Consider the following 18,895-nt stretch of genomic DNA (forward strand, 5'->3'; position numbering starts at 1 on the left):
AAATCACATTATTCTCTCTTTTTTTTCTCTCTGTTAAGAAGAGCTGAAACATTCCACAGCAATCCAAAGCTTTTTGAAACTATAGTCCACACTTATGTTAACATGTGTTAAATATGTGTTTACTTTAAGAAGCTGTTTTACTTCCATGACAAGCATGACTAGAGAAAGACTGGAGGGCTGGAGGAATTCTCAACTGTATTAATAATAGCAAAAAATATAACACCATAAAGGCATCAGGAACATCATAAAAATATGCTTTTAACCATTGCCTAAGCTACAGGAGCATTAAAATTTAACGTTAATTCTGTAGTTGAAGCACAAAAACGATTTTTATTCAAATCTGAAAGAAAGTATTTTTCTAATAGTTGCATTGAAATGCAATCCCCTATATATTTCATGTAGCTTCGATTTATAATCACTAAAGTAATAATAATGGATAATTAGTGAACTTAAAATTGAAAGTTTTTGTTTGATGCACATAAAAAATGTTATTTTGGCTGAAAATGTGTCCCAATGCAACTCTACTTATATCTGGAACATTATATCAAAAAATTAATCTATTTGCACTCAATCAAGATAAGACAATAAGAGGGCAACTAGAAAAATATAAAACTGTGAAAAGTCAGTAGAAAATCTAAATTTTATACAAAATATTTAAAATTTTCTTGAGAGCTTTTCTTAGAAAATACCTATTTAGAATCTTGGTAATAGAATGCTTCTGCTCCTCTTAGTTGATATGACAGTCTTTTCTCTGACCAACATGAGTTAAGAATTCTATGTTTTCTCTGTTCTGATAAAATTATTATTATCTAAAACATTGCAGGATATGAAAATCTGCATTTTCCTTGCACTAGGAACTGTCAACTTTTTGACCTACAATAAGTAAAAGATATTTCATCTTTAATTAGCAAGAAACACATTATTGTCAGTTCTAGCAGAAATAAAATGAAAAGCACTTTGTTACCACTTCAGTCTTTGTTAACACATTGCAAACTTAATTCTTTCTCCTTCCTTTACTATCTTTGGCTTTATTACATGCCACCCTCTTCCACTATTCTTTCACCCTTGGAAATGGGGTTTTTTTGGTCCCTCAAAATGAAATTCATTTATTCACCAGTAAATCATTATTCAAATAGAGTTATTTTCATGCTGGGATGCAAAGGAGTTGGAAGGAAATTCTCTCCTTGTATTAACCTTGAATGGTAGAAGGTAACATTGTCTAATTCAGGCATCTAAACTAGGAGTTCAGTTACCCTGACTTCATGATGCGCATGTGAAGAGCTTGTCTTCCAAGAATAACGCAGAGAAGGAGATGAATTTTGTGTTTTGTTTTGTTTCGCAGCAGAAACTATCCCTGTGTGAGCTAGAATGGAACAGCAGTGACAGCTGATTTTATAAGTCACTTTCAGTAGTGGATCCATGCAGCTGTGACCCCCTGACAGCTCTTGGCTTTCCAGAATGGCCCTGGATTTTCATTAATAAATACTGCTGATGAATGGCCTCCAATCAGAAAAGTCTATTTGTCTTTTATTTTCTATGAAGCCTTTTAATTTTCAGTAAAGAGATTGCTTTTAAATGGTATCAAAATTTTTAAAAATATTTGCTTAAAAAAATATTTATCCTGTCTTCTGAACTCCCACTCCACAGTATTTGCTAATCTTTAAGGTTTCCAAATTTAAAATTCTTTATTGCAGTAAAACAGAGACTTGTATTTCTCTTCTGACAGCTATCTTAGTTAGCCAGTTTAAACACATCACACCTCAAAAGAATATCTGTGTCACACTACTTAACTGAACAAATGCATTTCAATGATCAACTGTGCACAAATTTGGAAAAAACCTTAGTGTTATCCCCAAAACCCACACAAATTAGTATTGATTATGCTTTACGTTAATGTATGATATTTTTTGGTGTAAAATGGAAGGCAATTTTTTTTGTTTCTAAAAAGAGCAGGATTTATTATTGTCAAAGCAAAGAAAACACTTTAATTTGGATGGGCTTGAGGCCTTCAGTAACCATTCCTGTAATATTTCTTGTTTTTTATTTTAAGCTGTCACATGCTGGAACATTCTACTCTCAATTTTTCTCAGGTTTATATACATGCCTTGAACAATGTGTGCAAATTATGCTAACTATAAACTCTGATCTTGTTAGTCCTTTACCTAGTTAATTGGTAGATCAGTTCATTAGAGACATTACCATTACATAAAAAGCCATCCTATGCTTCTGACCTCATCAAATTAAGAGCTTCCTTTCCCCCTTAATTCTGCCAGATGTATTTTATGAAGGTGTATATTTATATAGAATATGAACCCTCAGAAGAGGGTTTGAAGGCTTTCTTCATATCATAAAATCTTATTGCTAAAATTTTCAAAAAGCAAAACACCATCAGATGATCCAACATCACCAATTAGAAGATCATTTCCTTCCTAGCATACCTCATTAATTACATGGTTATACTGAATAATTTTTGTTTTAAAAGCTGATGAATTCTATCACCATTTTTTCAGCTATGGAATTGAGGAAACTAGTCATGAGATTAATTCATCTAACCATTGCTGGTGAACCAGTGAATAAGTACCTCTAGACTAATTTACAGGAATGCTTTTGTATATGAGATGCAATTAAATGCATATTGGCTGCAGTTTTTGCTTTCCTTCTAAGGGTGTAATTAATTCCTTTGAGCTTCTCTGAGAAGCATTTTAATATGAAGTGCATTAAAGACATTCAAATATCAGCTGGAGAGAATGGACCACAAACACAACATCCAATTGCTCCAGGGGTTTGGCCACACTTGCTGTCTGATAGAATAAGTTAAATAATGAAATGAAAGACCTACTGGACCATCACAGTCCGTGTAGCAGCACTGTAGTATGCATTATAAGATGAAATGCAAACCTTCTACCTCTCTGAACTACTAAAATGGATTGTGTTTGAAAGAAAATTAGCAATTTATGATCAGATGAAAAAAATCCTCAAGACAAATGTGACAGTAACCTGGTGTTCATGTAAGATTTTCAAGAAAATTCATTAGTAGTTTACCTATGGGAGGGAGAAAATGAATTTATGGTATAATTCAAAGATCAAAAGTAAGTCTGTGAGACTCTGGAGACTACTCTCAGACTAATTTGGATAAATTACCAGACTGTCCTAAGTTGGACTTGGAAACATCTCTCCAGGAAGTTTCCAGTGGAAGGTACAGCACACCATATTCTTTCTTTATCTCTGTCACCTACCTGTAGCAGCAACAAAATGAGAAGATTCAGCAAATGGTGTAAGATGTAATTTCATCCTTCACTTTTGTCTATACTGTTCTTATTAAGCCCTTCTGGAGTGATACAATCTTTCTTATAGAAACGCTGACAGTAGTCCATTACTTCTTTTCTTCAATATTTTCAAACAAATATGTATCTTTTAGGGCTGAAACCACACACTGAAAGCAATTTTTTGATAACCCACCTTGAAGATGAATGTTTAAATGAGGGAAATCAGTGAAAAACAGCACTTTTCTGCAGTACAAAAATGATAAGTCTCAAAGATAGCAGGACTGAAATTACCTTTGAAAATATACCTTTAAAAATAAAGGTTGTATAAAGCACATTCATATGTAAAGTTTCTTTCCTTTGTTTGTGCTTTGGTAAAAATGTGCAGAAGTTTGGGACAGATAGAAACAACTTACAGGTAGAACACAGTAGTTCTTAAAAAAAAAAAGACGGGAAAGCAATCTGATTTTTGCAGCTGTAAATGTTTTAGAGAAGGAAACATTTGTAGCAATTGTAAATTCCCTTTGAAGAGTTTTCTTCAATAACATTCTTTTGGAGGAAGGGAAGAGAAAGACGTTGTCTCGCAAACATGCCTACTTTAAATAGACGTTTCAGGAGCACAGATTCCTGACCCGTGCTTTATCTTGGTAACTGAATTGCCAGCTGCTAGATGAGATCTCCTTTTAAATTCTGTAGATATTGATGCTCTGGCTGTATAGTTGTGTTAGCTGTATTTTTTTTTTTCAGATTTCTGTAGTAGCAATTATTTTAAAAACCCAAAAGGATCATAGAAACATAGTCTCAGCAGAGGGTTAAAAAAGAGCTGAGTTCTCATCACCTGCAATCACAGTCATACATGTCACAGCATCCTAAGTCCTAGCTCCATCTTGAAACACACAGAACTTTTCTATCTCAGCTCAAAGTATTAAACTATTCCTGAACTGAAATGTTTCAGTGGCTGAAAGTTTTAATTTTGATCTAAATTTATCCCTGGTTACTTCATATCCATTTGCTTTCATGGCAACGTTATAATTTAGCTTACAATTCTTTATTCTTTGCAGGTGTGTGTCATAGAAAGAACATTTACCTCCCTTTTTCCTCATAGTGGTCAACCTCTGATTTTTTAAGCTGCTTCTGGTTTATGGGCATCTCAAGTGCAGTTTCCGTTCTGGAGCTTAAGTCCCTACTGTGCAAGGAGCTGATGCTCATACAACTGCTTAGTAAGTCAAACACCCAGCTGTGAAAGGAATTGAACAAGATGAGCCAACATTACAGCTGTAACTTGCAAACCTGATTACAGCAACTGCAAGTCTGCAACCCAGCCTGTGTGTGGAAGGACCCTGAGAAGACATCATTTCACACTTGGAACTATGCCCATTGCTTCCCTTCCTTAAGCGCCTCAAATCAGTCAAGTGCCTTTTGACAGTCCAAAGATTTCTACATGAGTTATGTAATGTTTAATTTGAATTTAGCTGCTTTTCTATATATCAGAGCTCATTCCTTTTCACCAAGCTAGCCACATATTAAAAACAATACCTTATATTTTGCTAAATTGTTTCTTCCACAAAGCTGTATTTTCTTGGTTGGTACAGTTTGATCTTCTGTTATTATTAAACTGTGTGTCCAAATTCCCATTTGAATTTGTCTGTCTCTCATTGGTTTTTATTCTGCCTTTCTTCTTTAGATAAATTTCCAGCATTTTCTGCCCCCTTGAGATATTTATATGCTTCAATCATGCTATTTTTTTTCACTCTTCTTTTTTGATAAACTAAGCAGATTAAGCTCTTAAAGTCTGTTACTTGAAGCAAATTTCCCTAACTCTCAGGTCATGGCTTAGTGGCTTGCTTCAGTACCTTTCCAAATGCTTTAATGTCCTTTTAAAACTTGGACATGGAATTTGATGCAACATGCCAGAACTGGTCTCATTAATATCGTATAAAATAATAAGTGACCTTCATGCTTCTGCTCACTCTTTCAATCTTTCCGCACCACTGGATAACACAGTAGTGCAGTGAGAACTTTACCACAACAGTGCTGAGTTGTTTGATGAATTCTGAATCCTTCTTCACTGCTTTCTCCAGCTCTGCCTACATTCCCAGTTCATACATCTCTTATATCCTTCCTCTAATTGTTTTAAACTCTTCTACCTAAATGGGCGGAATTTAAGAACTAGGTTATTTTCTTCACATCCTCAGAATTTATGTCTCTGTCAATTCTTTTTGTATTTCTCAGTTTTAAACTATCAATTGCTTTGCATTTTCTTTTCAGATTATAGATGGCTTTGCTGAACACCATTCTTACATGTAGCTTTTTGTCTGAAATTTAGGATGTGGGTGCTGATCTAGAGAAGCTGCATCTTGTCTGTGTCAGGTTGCTTCTTGCTCTCTAACATTTAAATCCCACTTGAAATATCTTCAGCTTGACCTAACAGTTTCTGACTAAAATATGACTTTTGGTTGGTAATGCACTGTCACAGACCTGTGATTTAGGAAGTTTTCCCATCTCAGTGCATGAAATTCCAACTTGACAGTCTTCAAGGCATTGATGGAAAGCTCATCTGTCCTCAGATTTTAGGTGAAAAAATAATTTGACAGAATGGACCAAAGACATGAGTACTTATAGTCCCTGTGATTCTAATTTTCTGTTCTTGTCAGGTTTTGTGTGACAGCTTATTTGAAACAAAAAATTCTTACACTAACTTTTGATGTAAATTTATCTGGTCACAAATAATATTTGAATGCATCTTTTGACATTTTCAATTTTTTTCTTGATTCTTGTCCACAACTTCAGTTAACAAATTTCTTTTCAATTGTTTTTGAAGGCTTAATTTACATTTTAAAGATATTCGGGATATATCCAGGAAACTGAAGTCAAGTACTGTTCTAAGTCTGAAATTGGAAAATGGCATAAATCCTTATAACTGTTAATAATATTTGCCAATATCTCACAACTCAGAATCACTATCAGGGAGAGCATTCTTGTTGGTAACTTTTCCTCATAAAATATGAACAGACCAGAAGACTGTGAGGTTATAATGTCTCTTCAAAAAGGCTTCAGCAACGGGAAGCTTCTGCCTGTGAAAAAAGTGTACAGCTTTCTTTCTCAGTAATTTAAAATCAGATGGTGACTTTATGCTAATCACAAGTCCATTGTACCTTGCTTATTTTAAAATTCTTGCTGATATTAAAGTCTTATAATTCTGCCTGTTAGAGAATGCATGTACAAATTCTTTAAAGAACTGTGACAGGTCAGAATGAATTCCCTCTGGAGGCACGCAAAGCCATTCCTGGACTTATGCAATAGTTGTGTATCGAGGATGAAACTATGTGCATGATTAACACTGAAAGAAGCTCAGTTCTTGGATCAGGAAAGGGGTATAGCTTTCTCTAACCCCTTAGCCAGAGGCCTAGCTTTCAGAGACAGCGTGCAATAAAACTGAAGAGCCCTTACCACACAGAGTAAATTTTTATGTTAGTCTGGAAACAGAAAATCCCTTCCTAAAATCCACTGCTTTACTCAGGTTTTATTACATTACCAAGTTTTGCTCATTTTTAACTAGACAAGTATTCCACATGTCAGGTCTGATTGATGAAAGTTTTATTTGTACAACAGTATTCTTGAAATACATATTTTCAGTTAAAGTTAAATCAAATGGGCAGAATTCTGTAGAACTCAACCAGCTTTTACTCATAACACCCTAAGCTTAGTAAAAGGGAAAACATTCCTTGAAGAAATATTTGATTACAAATTATAGCTGACTTTTGAGATAAAACTTGTTTATAAAAAAGGTATTCATTATGTTGAATGTATTCTTTTCATAAGCAGGTATTAAATTATTCAAGATATTTTGAGACTTGTAATTGACTAGTGAAAGCAAATATTAATGATGCCATCATATGAAAAGGTACGTGTCACTTTGAGAAAATCCATAGTCACAGCAATTACTATTTCTCCCAGTCAGCATTAGTTACTTTAATTTCAAAATTCTCTCTTCTATGGGAAAGCAAGAACTACAAGTACAACAAGGAAAGATTTACAAAAAGTTCCGTGAAGAGAAAAAAGGGCAAACAAACAAATTTTTCCTTCCCAGAAAATGATATTCAAGCTAACAATGGGCCTTTCTATATTTGTGTTCTGAATAATTTATGTATATTAAGAATAAAAATATAGGATTGTATATCCTGTAGTACAGAAATTTTATATACCTACAGAATAGAAATATAAATTCCTGATAGAAGACTGCTAGAAAGAAATCTAAGTGTTTAAGGCGTGTATACTAAGTGTAACTTGATTCTCCTGCTTTCCAAGTAGATAATACCCAGCAAAAGGTAATTGGATTTTTGTATTTTATTTGCTTTATAAACATTTGCAATGTTTTACAGAAACATGAATTGCTACAAGTTGTAATAATGTGATGACTCAGATCCATTCAGAATGATTGATAATGAAAATTATAGCAATAGGATAATTTCAAACTGAACTATAAAAAGAATATGTTGAATATTTACTTTCTCAGAAAGGGAAGTACATTCTGCAGCTACGGGAAGAAATAAAGAACTAGGTTAGCTATTGAAGGAGAGTAAAGAAACATCTTTACTGAAAGAGATACCAAAATATTCAAAACAATTTGGAAATGTCCAACAATTTAACAATTTATGAACAATTTAAGAATATACAGATCAGCTTACAGATAGAATAGAATAAACACTAGCTAAGCAAATAAACTCAAGGATCAAATTTAACTTTCTGATTCAATATTACAATTAAAAGACTTCATTTCCATTTTTAATTTAAATGTGAGCAAACCATAGCCTTCTAGAGGCTTCTATGTTCATATTCTATGTGTGCCCAAATTTTTAACTCTCAAGGACTAATATGAAATATTTTTTTATTTAAGATAATAAATCCAAATTTCAAACTTGAAGACAAAAACTTTAACACAACTTCTAAATGGAAGTTTCTATAAAAGTGTAACTTTTAATGAGCTGAGTAACAGAGTCTCGAAAAGAAAGAAATTAAATTTTCTCAGTCTGCACTCCACATGGCCTCTGCATACATATATACCTGTATGGAATTTTTCCATTTTGATATGCCATCCATTGTTAAGAAGCAAAATTTAGCATAGGTTTTTTATGAGTCAGAAAATTCCTAAAGGCTTTACATTATTCCCTGTGTTTACATCTAAACAAAAGCATATTTAAGCACTTCTAAAAGAGTGAATTGACATGGAGACAATGAATTGGGTAAGTAAAAGAGATTTAAGTCCTTCTATAGCAGATTTTTGACTTGAATTTAGCACAAACGTGCTAAGCTCTTTGTCTTTTTTGAGACTCCAAAAGCCACAAATTATTTCAGTTGTACTGTGTATTGCAATGTTACTCAAAATTTATATATTCTCTGACTGTATTGTTTTGTCCAGTGTGTTAGATAGCACTCAAGTAAGAGTTGTTCCACAACAAGACTTGTTCTTTGGGTCCCAAGGCTGATCACAGTGCCACTACTCTGCTCTCTTAGCATGTGCAGAACACGCTTTAGAATGTCAGTGGGAGTTTTGTATGCATGTGAAGAGGAAGCTATAGGAGCTGGCATTTGTCATGTGGCCCTGAGAAGAAAAGATTGTCCTAATATAGTTTCTTCAGTAACTTGTTACGGTTGTGTCATAGGTTAGCAAGCATAGTCCCGGAAGGGATGTCCTTGCTAAGGGGTGCTTACAGTTTCCTCTGGGACCTGATAGAACCTATCAGCTGGCCAGTTTGAATATGGACAATTCTCTAAGCCACTTAAAGCTGTGACCGTCTCTGTGATCCACGTTTAAGAACAGACAAACTCCCCCTCCAAGCTCTCTCTCGTTTCCGGCGCTGGGACAGGTGGCTGCAGGCCCCGTGTGGGGGCCAGCGGGCCCGGCCAGGCCCTGCTTGGGCCAGGCCGGGCCGGGCCACGGCCATCCCAAAGCCGATGGACCTGTTCCAGCCATGGAACCCCCCCCCACTGCCTTGCCGTGGGCAGCCGGAGCGGCTCGGCTCTCCCCCCTCTCCACTGCGATAAGAAAAATTCAACATTCCAGCTGCAAAGCTGCAAGGCCGAGGTGAGATTAACCCTTTTACTGCTGTGAAGAGCTGAAAACCTGAGGGAAGAGAGAGAGGAGATGCTTAAAGCTGAAATTCTGTTGTGAAGCTATGATATATCAGAGTATCCTGTTGTCATTTCATGAAGATATGGGGGGTGGAGTGTTCAACTCGTAAGCAAAAGCACCTGCGCTGAGATAGGCAGATGCTGACGCAGCTGTAATTTCATGAGAAGTTTGGACAGGGAGAGATGAACCAGATGAGGACTTTTGCTCCAAACGGGAAAGGAGAAAACCTCAGTTCCTAGAGATGCTCCCGGAGATAGTCCTAAAGATGAAGATGATGAAGACCCTTTGCTCCCAGGGAAGGAGAAGGGCCTCTGTTTTTGTTTCTGAACGGCTCAACCTTAAAATTGTACCCCAAAAAACTTCCAGAGTGGACCCTCCCGAAAGCAGTTGCGGGAAAAGCTGCAAGTCGGGGGAAAGGACTCACATGCGAGCAGAGAGACTCCTCTTCCTAAATGGACTGAACAATATTTGGAAGTGGGCGGCTGTCTCGTTGTGATAATGTTTTCATAGCATGAGCAAGAAGAGACTTCTCTTCCTAAATGGACTGAACAAGGTTATTATGGAAGTGGTAAACAGACTGAACATCTCAAGGGTTGTCTTTTTACATTGTCAGTGGGAGAAGGGAGGACAGTGGGGGGAGGAGGAGAGTTCTGAAGGTGGTATAATTTTTTTTTCCCTCTTTTAGGTCTGTTAATAAACTTCTTTATATTCTTTCAAGTTTGGTGCCTGCTTTGCATTTCTCCTAATTCTTATCTCACAGAAGATAAACAGTAATGAGTATTTTAGACCAAACCACTACAGGTTGTTTTTATTTTTTTCCCACTGTAGCAGTCACCTTTGTTTTAACAGAAAATGAAACTGTAAGACAATGTTAAAGAATACCACCTGCCAAGAGAGTGATCTGTTTTATTATGGTTACATATCAACATAAACCCAAAATTGGTGATAGTAGTGCTATTCTAATCAAGACCCTTAGTATTCTTTTTTCTGATCCAGGCTTCTATCACAGCACACCCAGTTCAAATAGATCAGTCTCAGACTCCAAAATGTGACATTTCATGTACACAGCTATTTCTGTAGATGACATTTAACTCTGTGATAAAGATATCGATTACTGTTAACTGAAAGTGTTATTAATCTTCAGAAGATCTATGGAAGAAGTAACATATAACTGTGCAGCACAGCAGAATAAAATTTACATATTAAATGACAGATACAGAAAGAGCTTACTCTTTCAATTTCTTTGCTACTACTATTTTTGAAGCATTAACTAGCTTGAAAGACTGTCTTAGCTTTCCTGTTTTCCTGTTCCTACAAAAATGAACTATGATTGGCTAAATAAAATCAAAGTTTCGCTAACAAAACTTGTAACAAATTTTTGTTTGTTTGTTTCTTTGTTTGTTTTTCCTTGCTGTTAGCTTGGTAGCCACAAAGGAAACAGACAGTGCAAGATCTCGTAGCATGCCAATGTCGCCATCCGATTTCCTGGATAAGCTGATGGGCAGGATGTCAGGCTATGATGCGAGGATCAGACCAAATTTCAAAGGTAATTTCAAAACGAAACTTTCAGGTTTTCAGTATGTCAGTATTACTGCTCAACAAATGCAATTTCTGAAACAAATATGAAAACTAAGAAGTACATTCACTGAAAAAAAAAAAGTGCCTTCTCTTGCCTTTCTTTTGGGTGTATGGCTGTTCATTTCTGTAGCAATACATTTTTCCCCTGCCACTTTCACAGCTGCCCAGTTGCAGGCCTTTCATAAACATAGCTTGTCATTAGATTCGGGTTGTCTAATATCATTTGTTGGTTTCTTTCCTTTCCTGAAATGGTTACTGATGGATTGAAATTCCCACCTTGGGTTGTCATAGTGTGAAACGCTCTGGAAAGCAAGTTCTGTGAAAGATCGACCGAATCTTCATATCTGTCTGGTTCTAAAGAGTGTGTTAATGACATGACCATCAAACTCAAAACAGCTTATCTTAGTTACCAATTCTACCACCAAATTATATTCCTCACATTTGTTCCCTGAAATGCTAAAAGGACCATCTTTCCTCTTATTCTTTTCCCTCTACCCAGTTCTGCACTGAAATTGCAAATTCTCAATACCTGGAATTGTCTCTTGGCATGTGCCTTTTATGCACTTATCACAAAGGAGATTCAGTCAAGACAAAGCAGATTCAAAGAAGACTGAAACAGCAAAGTTTGCAAATGGAATGATTACGTCTTCTGAGGGTCTTAGTATGAAAAATATTATCCAGACTCAGGCATGTTAGAGTATTTAATGAAGGATTACATAAACCATATTTTTATATGAATATGCAAAGTATCATACAGACAAAAGCCATCCATTCTAACTTTTGCAATCTGGGAAGTTTAGGTAAATTTGACTATTCTTTCTTTTGAAAACAAGGAGTTGCAATATTATAGTGGAACCGTATTTACCTCTGTTACTGAGGCTTTAAACAAGGTATCGGTCTATAAATTACCCAGAATATAAAAAATATTTTTAAATAATAAACCTACTATGATTAAAAATTATATTATTCTTACTTTACCTTAATTGTTTTCTCCTACGCCCATCTTCCTGAGTGCAAGAGATTCTCTTAGCTCTAACATTTCACTGTAAGGCTTACAGTTTACTACAAAAATATTCCTTCAAGCTGGCAGTGCTTTCTCCTCTAAGTCATCTGTCACTGCCTTTCCATCTTAATTCTTATTCAGCAAGAAATGTTATAGGTTTTTGACATCTCCAAGTTCCAGAAACTTAAGTGGTTTTGACTCTAAAGCCACTGCTATGTGCTGGTTTTACCAGAGTTTGCCCAGTCTGATTCATAAGGACCATGTAAGAGATTTGTCAGATTACTTCCTCATCAGCAAACCATAAACAGTTGGTTGTGTATATATAAACTTATTACCCAGGATTTACTGCAGCTGGAAATGTTTTGGTTTTTTTTAAGTTAGTGGTGCTGATATTTCTCAGGAAATTATAAATGTGCACTGGAATTTCAAACACATCTCTATATGATTTGGGGATTTAATTTTATAGTTTGTCATGGACAGCATCCAATCACAATCTTCTCATGAGGCTACAGTGAAGAATAGGCACATGGTTTAGAGATTACAAAATTCAATGCAGTACTTCTTGAAAGTATCATTCAAAGGATTTAGAGCCTTGTTTTGTAACCATCGAAACTTAAAGAGATAAAACCTAATTTGATGTTGTTCATTTTCAAAAAGTGCACATTCTAAATCTTCTGGACAACTATGAGGTTTGAACAGATCTGCCCAGAATGACTCAGACCTACCACTAAGTATATCTCCTTAAGTGACTTTGCCACTTTTTGGTTAGTTTTATTACTCCTAGAACAAGTGCTGGGGCTTAATGCCTTTTTGAGGTATTAAACTGATGATAGTTTCAAAGAAAGAGGATAAGCCCTAATAAGATGACTCAGACATTCATTTTAAATCATTTTTTGTTCCAGTAAAATTCTTATGCAGACAAGATTTTTAACTACCAATTTTAGTCATAATTAATCTTGGTCAAGAGGACAAAATTATGTATTTTTGTCTATGTGCTCAGCTATATCTGTATGTCAGTTCTTGTTCAACAGATATAATAGAGAAGACATGGTATTTATTCAGCTATGGAATACAACAGCAAATTGAGAATTATTGTAAAAGCTTTGTTCCAGTTGCAATATTTTTTTTTTTAATGTTATATCAAACCTATAGCAAGGGGCTTCTCTTACTCAGTGTCCACATTGCAAACTATATCCATTCCTGCAAATATGAAAATACTTCATTGCCTTTCAAATTTGAACACAATTACGTAACCTAGGTGTAAAAAATTTAAATATTAAGGTAAAAATTTGGCCATTTACATAGGAAAATGCAAAGTGTTACTTGCCCTGCTATTGGCAAACATTATTCAACAATCATCAGTTTAGAAACTTTGAAAGCCAGGATTTAACTGAAAAAAAAAAAAAAAATTTAGTTACATATGTTCTCCTGATCCCTTCTGGAAGCTGTTTTGGCCTTTTAAGTATTTTCTGGCAATAAAACCTTTGTGTTTTGGAATATTAAAAAGTGTAATTTTTTTGTTTGCTTTAAATTTGGTGATTATTTTACTGATTTTATTAACACTTGACATACTGAGAAATGGAGAAGCATTACTTCCTTTTGATCTTTACAAATTTGTATGCTTACAGATTGCACCCTGCTGTATACCTTTTCCAATGTGAAGGGTCATGTTCTACTTAAGCTAGTTTTTTGTGGAAGCTTGTCATAGAATTTTTGATCCTTTTTGACTTTTTGACATCTTTCTCCCTAATATATAAATATAGTAATCTATATGATGTATCTATATATAATATTAATCTATATCTCTTCATTATAAAAGTTCTCATTATTTCTACCAGTTTGGCTGGTACAGAGGTAAGGTTTACAGGGACAGAGTTCATGTTCATGCCATCCACCATCATACCTGAAGTCTGGGGTTTTTTTTAATTCAAGTTATACTTGCTGTACATAGCACAAGTTTCCACTGATTACAAAACTGACACAGGTGATAGCTGACGCACAGTGAATTGTATTTCTACCATTTTGCAAAGATTTTTATAATTTCTGGATTTATATCACCTCAGCCTGTCAGTTTGTTCCTGTTCACTTAGTCTGAAATGTCTTCTGCAGTCCTCATACAAAATTCCAGCAGAATGGCTCTAGTATTTGACACAGCCAGCAATTGGAGACAAATGCTGCTATAAAGACTTCATTTGGTTTTTCTGCTCTGACCTTCTTCACTTTCATGGATACTTTTGTAGCTTAATCATCTTCTTTCAGCTTTCAGATCTTGGCAGGATTCTATTTTTAACACCTTGTAGATAGGGATCATTGTTAGCTTTTCTGTCTGTAGTGAGTTTTAGCTCTATTTCTTTTCTGCCTCTCTTTAATCTATGTTCAACTTGCCTGAATTCCTGTGTTTGAATATGACTTCCAGCTTTTACAGCTTCTCATTCGTGATTCTTTTTGACCATGTTTTGGGAAGTTCATTTTTACTCTCAGCACAGTGTCTTTGAGTTAACTCTAAAACATTTACAAGCTACTTTTAGCTTCTACTTTTGTGCTCCTTTTAACTAGCTGTTAACTATATTATTGTAATTTGAAATTAGGCATCAGCACTGTAGCGATTCAGAGCTTTTTTTCTTAATAAAAGCAACTATGTTGATATAGCAAACTTGTACTTTAAAGAATTTTAAACAAGATAATATCACATCAAATTTGAAATGATGGCAAATACTACAACATGGAAGTGTTTGGAAGAAAAACTGCCTTGCAAACAAATTAACTAACATGGGCAAGAAATACAATTTTCTCCCTGACAGTGTTTAGTGACTCTGCCTTCATTCGTCTTCCCTGCTTTTCCTTTTTCCCTTGATCCTTTTCAGGAGCTGAGCATGTAAAACTGTTACTGAATTCTCAGAAGTACTGGATATGCTCAAAAACTCTAACTGAGTACCAAAGTGGCTGCAAGTGTTACCTCCTTACCTGAGAATTCTGCTCCATAGGTGTAGTCTTGTGTATTGCAAAGGCTGAAGTACATGTAGAAGTGTTCTGTTGCAATTGCTGTACAGCACTTCAAAACAATTTTTGCTGTCAGGAAAGCAAGCTGGATTTTCCAAGTTCTGTCATATTGGCACAATTTTTAATGGACATTCTGATTCTTCAAGTATTTAACGTGAAATTTATTGATCATGTTAGATTTTGCTATTTTCAAACCACCAGTAGTGGGAGAGCAGTTTCTTTCTTCAGTGATGCTAAAAGAGATATTACATAAAGGTTTATAAGACCAGTCCTCAGATTCCAGATATAGATCTCTCATTGTTAGACTGCTTACAGCTGCAAAAAGAATCCAGGTTCTCCAGTGCTGAACTGGTTTATTGATATAAGAATATTGAGTTGTAGGAAGGTAACAAAAAAACCTTGTGATGGAAAAACCTTGTTTCTATTGGACACAGACTGAATTTGATAAGGAATAATGGAAAAAATTAGCATGCTTTTCCACAATGACAATTTTAAAGAGACTTCTAGAAAATAATTTAAACCCTTTTTCATGAAGAGGCAATTCATTGTTCAGTTATCATAACGACTGCTCTGCCACTACTGATACTTCACAATGCAAGATAAGACAAAACAACAGTTGACTGAGGACCCACGGTAACAAAGATTTCAGTTATAAATGGACTCTTAAACACTTTGTGAAATTAAGAGAAATGGGAATAGAATCTAAATTATTTTCCTCTAAGCAGCAGAGATAAGAGGAGCAACAATGCATTTCTTTTCCTACTGATGACAGATAACATTGAAGGTAGAAGCTGCCTTGAGTGAAGAAAGTCACTTTTCCCCTAATTGTTGTGAGAAGTGACATGCATTCTCACTGAAATACACATACAATACTTTTACTAACTATTTCAAATGAGATGTTGATTTTTTCTTTTTTATACAGAAGCATGTGTGTAGGTTTACACTGAACTTTGTTGCTGTGGTTTTTTTTAATTGCTAACCTGGCCAGATTAAAAAAAAAATTGATTTTTGAGAAAAATCAAAAGGAAAATTATTAGAAACCATTCGATTTAATCATGCATTAAATAAGTTTGAATGTAGCATTATTTCTTCAAAAGTCAGTAAATATTGTTTCTGAATGGTCTGTATTGAATAGTCAACCAATAAGCAATAATTCTGGAACAGGGACTGGTGGTTTTTTTCTCTTTTGCAGGTCCTCCAGTTAATGTCACATGCAACATATTTATAAACAGCTTTGGATCCATTGCAGAGACAACCATGGTAAGATATTTTAACTTAGTCAATGTTTGAAGTTCAAATTAAATATGTTCTATAAGTTCTAAAGCTAGCTAGGGCTTCTCTTCACTTGGAACTAAACAAAGAAGGAAATCCACTTCTAAGAATAGAAAGTGAGAATGTCTAACTTAGCAATTGATTTTTTCTAACAGAAATGACATCATTATACCATCACAAACAAGGAAAAGTAAAGCCAAGGGTTGAAGAGGTTTTTTTATTTCTCTGTAAGTTTTATTTGACAGTTGCAATGAAATAATTATTAGATAGATATTAGTTTCTATAATGTTCCACCTTTCTAACCTCAAAAATGGCAATTCATTAAGTCACTTTGTTAATAATATTTTATAATTTCATCCTATACAGTGCATACGGAGATGTATACTTTATATTAAAAGTCCTTCTTCCATAGAGGTATTGCATTGAAATAATAGAATGATTAAAACTTTGAACTGGTATATAAAAATTGGAGCAAATAGAAGTGTATTGCATGCTTTTGTACATACACTTAAAATTTGTCTAGTAAAGAAGGGCAGATGATGCAGTACAAAAAGATGAGATTTTAACAAAATAAGGAGAAAACATCTGAGTCTAAAGATAGCAAAACTAGATATTGAACTGTGAATTGACAAAAACACCCAGGATAACCACATTGAAAGGTGAGACATATGCTAGTAACTTGGAGCACAGATATAATCATTAAAATCTAGTGAGGGGAGATATTGGCATTCTTTCTCTCTCTACAAGTGCTTCACATTTTTTGAAGAAAGGGAAAAATACCTCTTTGAAAACAGTTACATAGTAATTTGGGGGCAGAAAGGGTTAGAATACAGAGATGACAGAATAACTGCAGGACTTGGTAAGATCCAAATATGGGAAATACTCTGAAATCCCAACAATTTCAGGGGTCAGCATATGTACTTGGAATGACAGAACACACACTAAAGATAATTGATATATTTAAAAAAACCAACAACACAAACAAACAAAAAACTTACTAATAAACCATAACATAACCAAGGACCTGTAGTTAGCAAAACAATAAGAAAAATTCATATAGTCAAATATTTATAGCCCCCTATCTCCAAGTGGTATTAACAATTGCCTGTTCTTTACCTCCCTTGGAACACAGTAGTAGATGTTACTGAGAGAGGTAGATGATTTTTTTTTCCAGATAGAAAATGACTTTAATTTGTATTTGGGGGCCTTTCCAGATTGCAAATCCCAAACAGATTGACATGGCATCCAGAGAGATTTATTCAGGTTCAATCGGAGGATTAAGCAATACCCACATGATTAGAATAGTGTTCCACAGCTACTTTCTAATGTCTGGGTGAATGAATCTGGTCCAAAAGAGGAGACAGACCACAAGGTCAGTAAAGCACAAAGACCCAGCCACTGAATTTCTGTATAAAGGATATATATAAAACTGGAGTTGTTAACACTTACAAAATTGTCCTGAGTTTGGGAAGAGGATGACCGAGTTCACATCTCAAGTGTATTTTCTCTCTAAAACCAGAGAGTTATAAGCATTTTCTTTCGGTGCAACTTAGTAAGTTGGTACAATATTTCTATTTTATAATGAAAATGCATTCTGCTGTGTGTTATCTCAAAAAGCAAATTGAAACAGTCAAGATAGGCGATGACCTGGTCTGTAACAAATAGTTCCAGGTAGTGTAGTATGTTACAGAAAATACTAAACCTGGTCAGAACCACAAGGTTTTTAATTCTCTTGTTTTTATGCATTCAAAAACTGGACACTTTTGCACAACCTTGACCTTCATGATGCTTGTGTTTTGTTAATAATGTATTCACTGATACAGTTCACAACAGACTTCTACTTACTGTCAGCAGCTGATGACCTCTCAGAGACTCAAGTCTTTGCAGAAGTACAAATGCTTTTGTCTAGATAGGACTTTCAGTTGTGTGGTTTATTAGCTTTACTTCTCCACAACACTGACGGTGAATTTCTAAAACACATGAAAATCTTTATACCTTTAAATGAAAATGAAAACCATCTTGCATTGTTTCATAAACTGAATTTCTGCATGGTTTAACAAAAGTCAGTTCGCTGCAGTTCAGTATTTCTTCAATTATCACTGTTTTATCAGTTGAATTTACTGTAGTCCTTAAAATTCAGTTGCCTATGTCTTAATATCTGTTATATGTCTTTAAGCATAGAGCAACTCATTAGAACAACTTTTTAGACTCGAAAAGGATTTTTATATTCTTAATAAATACCTCTTTTTCCAAACTGTAAATGGAACAGGTTAAGTTAGCAACAAGTTCAAAATAAAACCTGGCCACTGGTACCCTGTATTTATAAGTGCCAGCTGCTAATGGGATATGCATCTAAGCTATGAGCTTTAAAGAAGTCCGAATACATCGAGCCCTGTCCTTCGCTGTCGCTGCAATTGCCCTTGGCAGTGTCCGTCTCTGTCCGGGCCTCCCAGGGTCTCTCGCCGATGACCAAAATCTTTGAGCTCCCTCTGCTGCCTCGGCTGCGCATAACAGAGTAAACAGGCGGAAAAAGAAGGGGTTAAAAAAACCCGCGTTGCTTGCAAAGTAACCCGGCGGCCAACTTCACATTGCTGGGCTGACTAGCTCTCAGTAAGGATGAGGAGTGTGGCAGCGTGCGATGGGAAC

General features: G+C 35.2%; 1 protein-coding gene across 4 annotated transcripts in view; it reads left to right on the forward strand.

Annotated features, from left to right (window-relative positions):
- GLRA3 (glycine receptor alpha 3) overlaps window positions 1-18,895 on the forward strand; it is a 91,299-nt gene that overhangs the window by 11,879 nt on the left and 60,525 nt on the right. For 2 of the 4 annotated variants that reach the window (XM_032109676.1, XM_032109674.1), the window contains exons 2-3: window positions 10,815-10,942; window positions 16,170-16,237. In XM_032109676.1, coding sequence (XP_031965567.1) covers window positions 10,815-10,942; window positions 16,170-16,237 — 196 coding nt within the window. Of the gene's footprint in view, window positions 1-7,085; window positions 7,089-10,814; window positions 10,943-16,169; window positions 16,238-18,895 lie in introns of all 4 variants that reach the window. The other 2 variants (XM_032109677.1, XM_032109675.1) reach the window with 2 other exon arrangements.

Source organism: Corvus moneduloides, chromosome 5 (assembly GCF_009650955.1).
Source record: "Corvus moneduloides isolate bCorMon1 chromosome 5, bCorMon1.pri, whole genome shotgun sequence".
NCBI classification, from domain to species: Eukaryota; Metazoa; Chordata; class Aves; order Passeriformes; family Corvidae; genus Corvus; species Corvus moneduloides.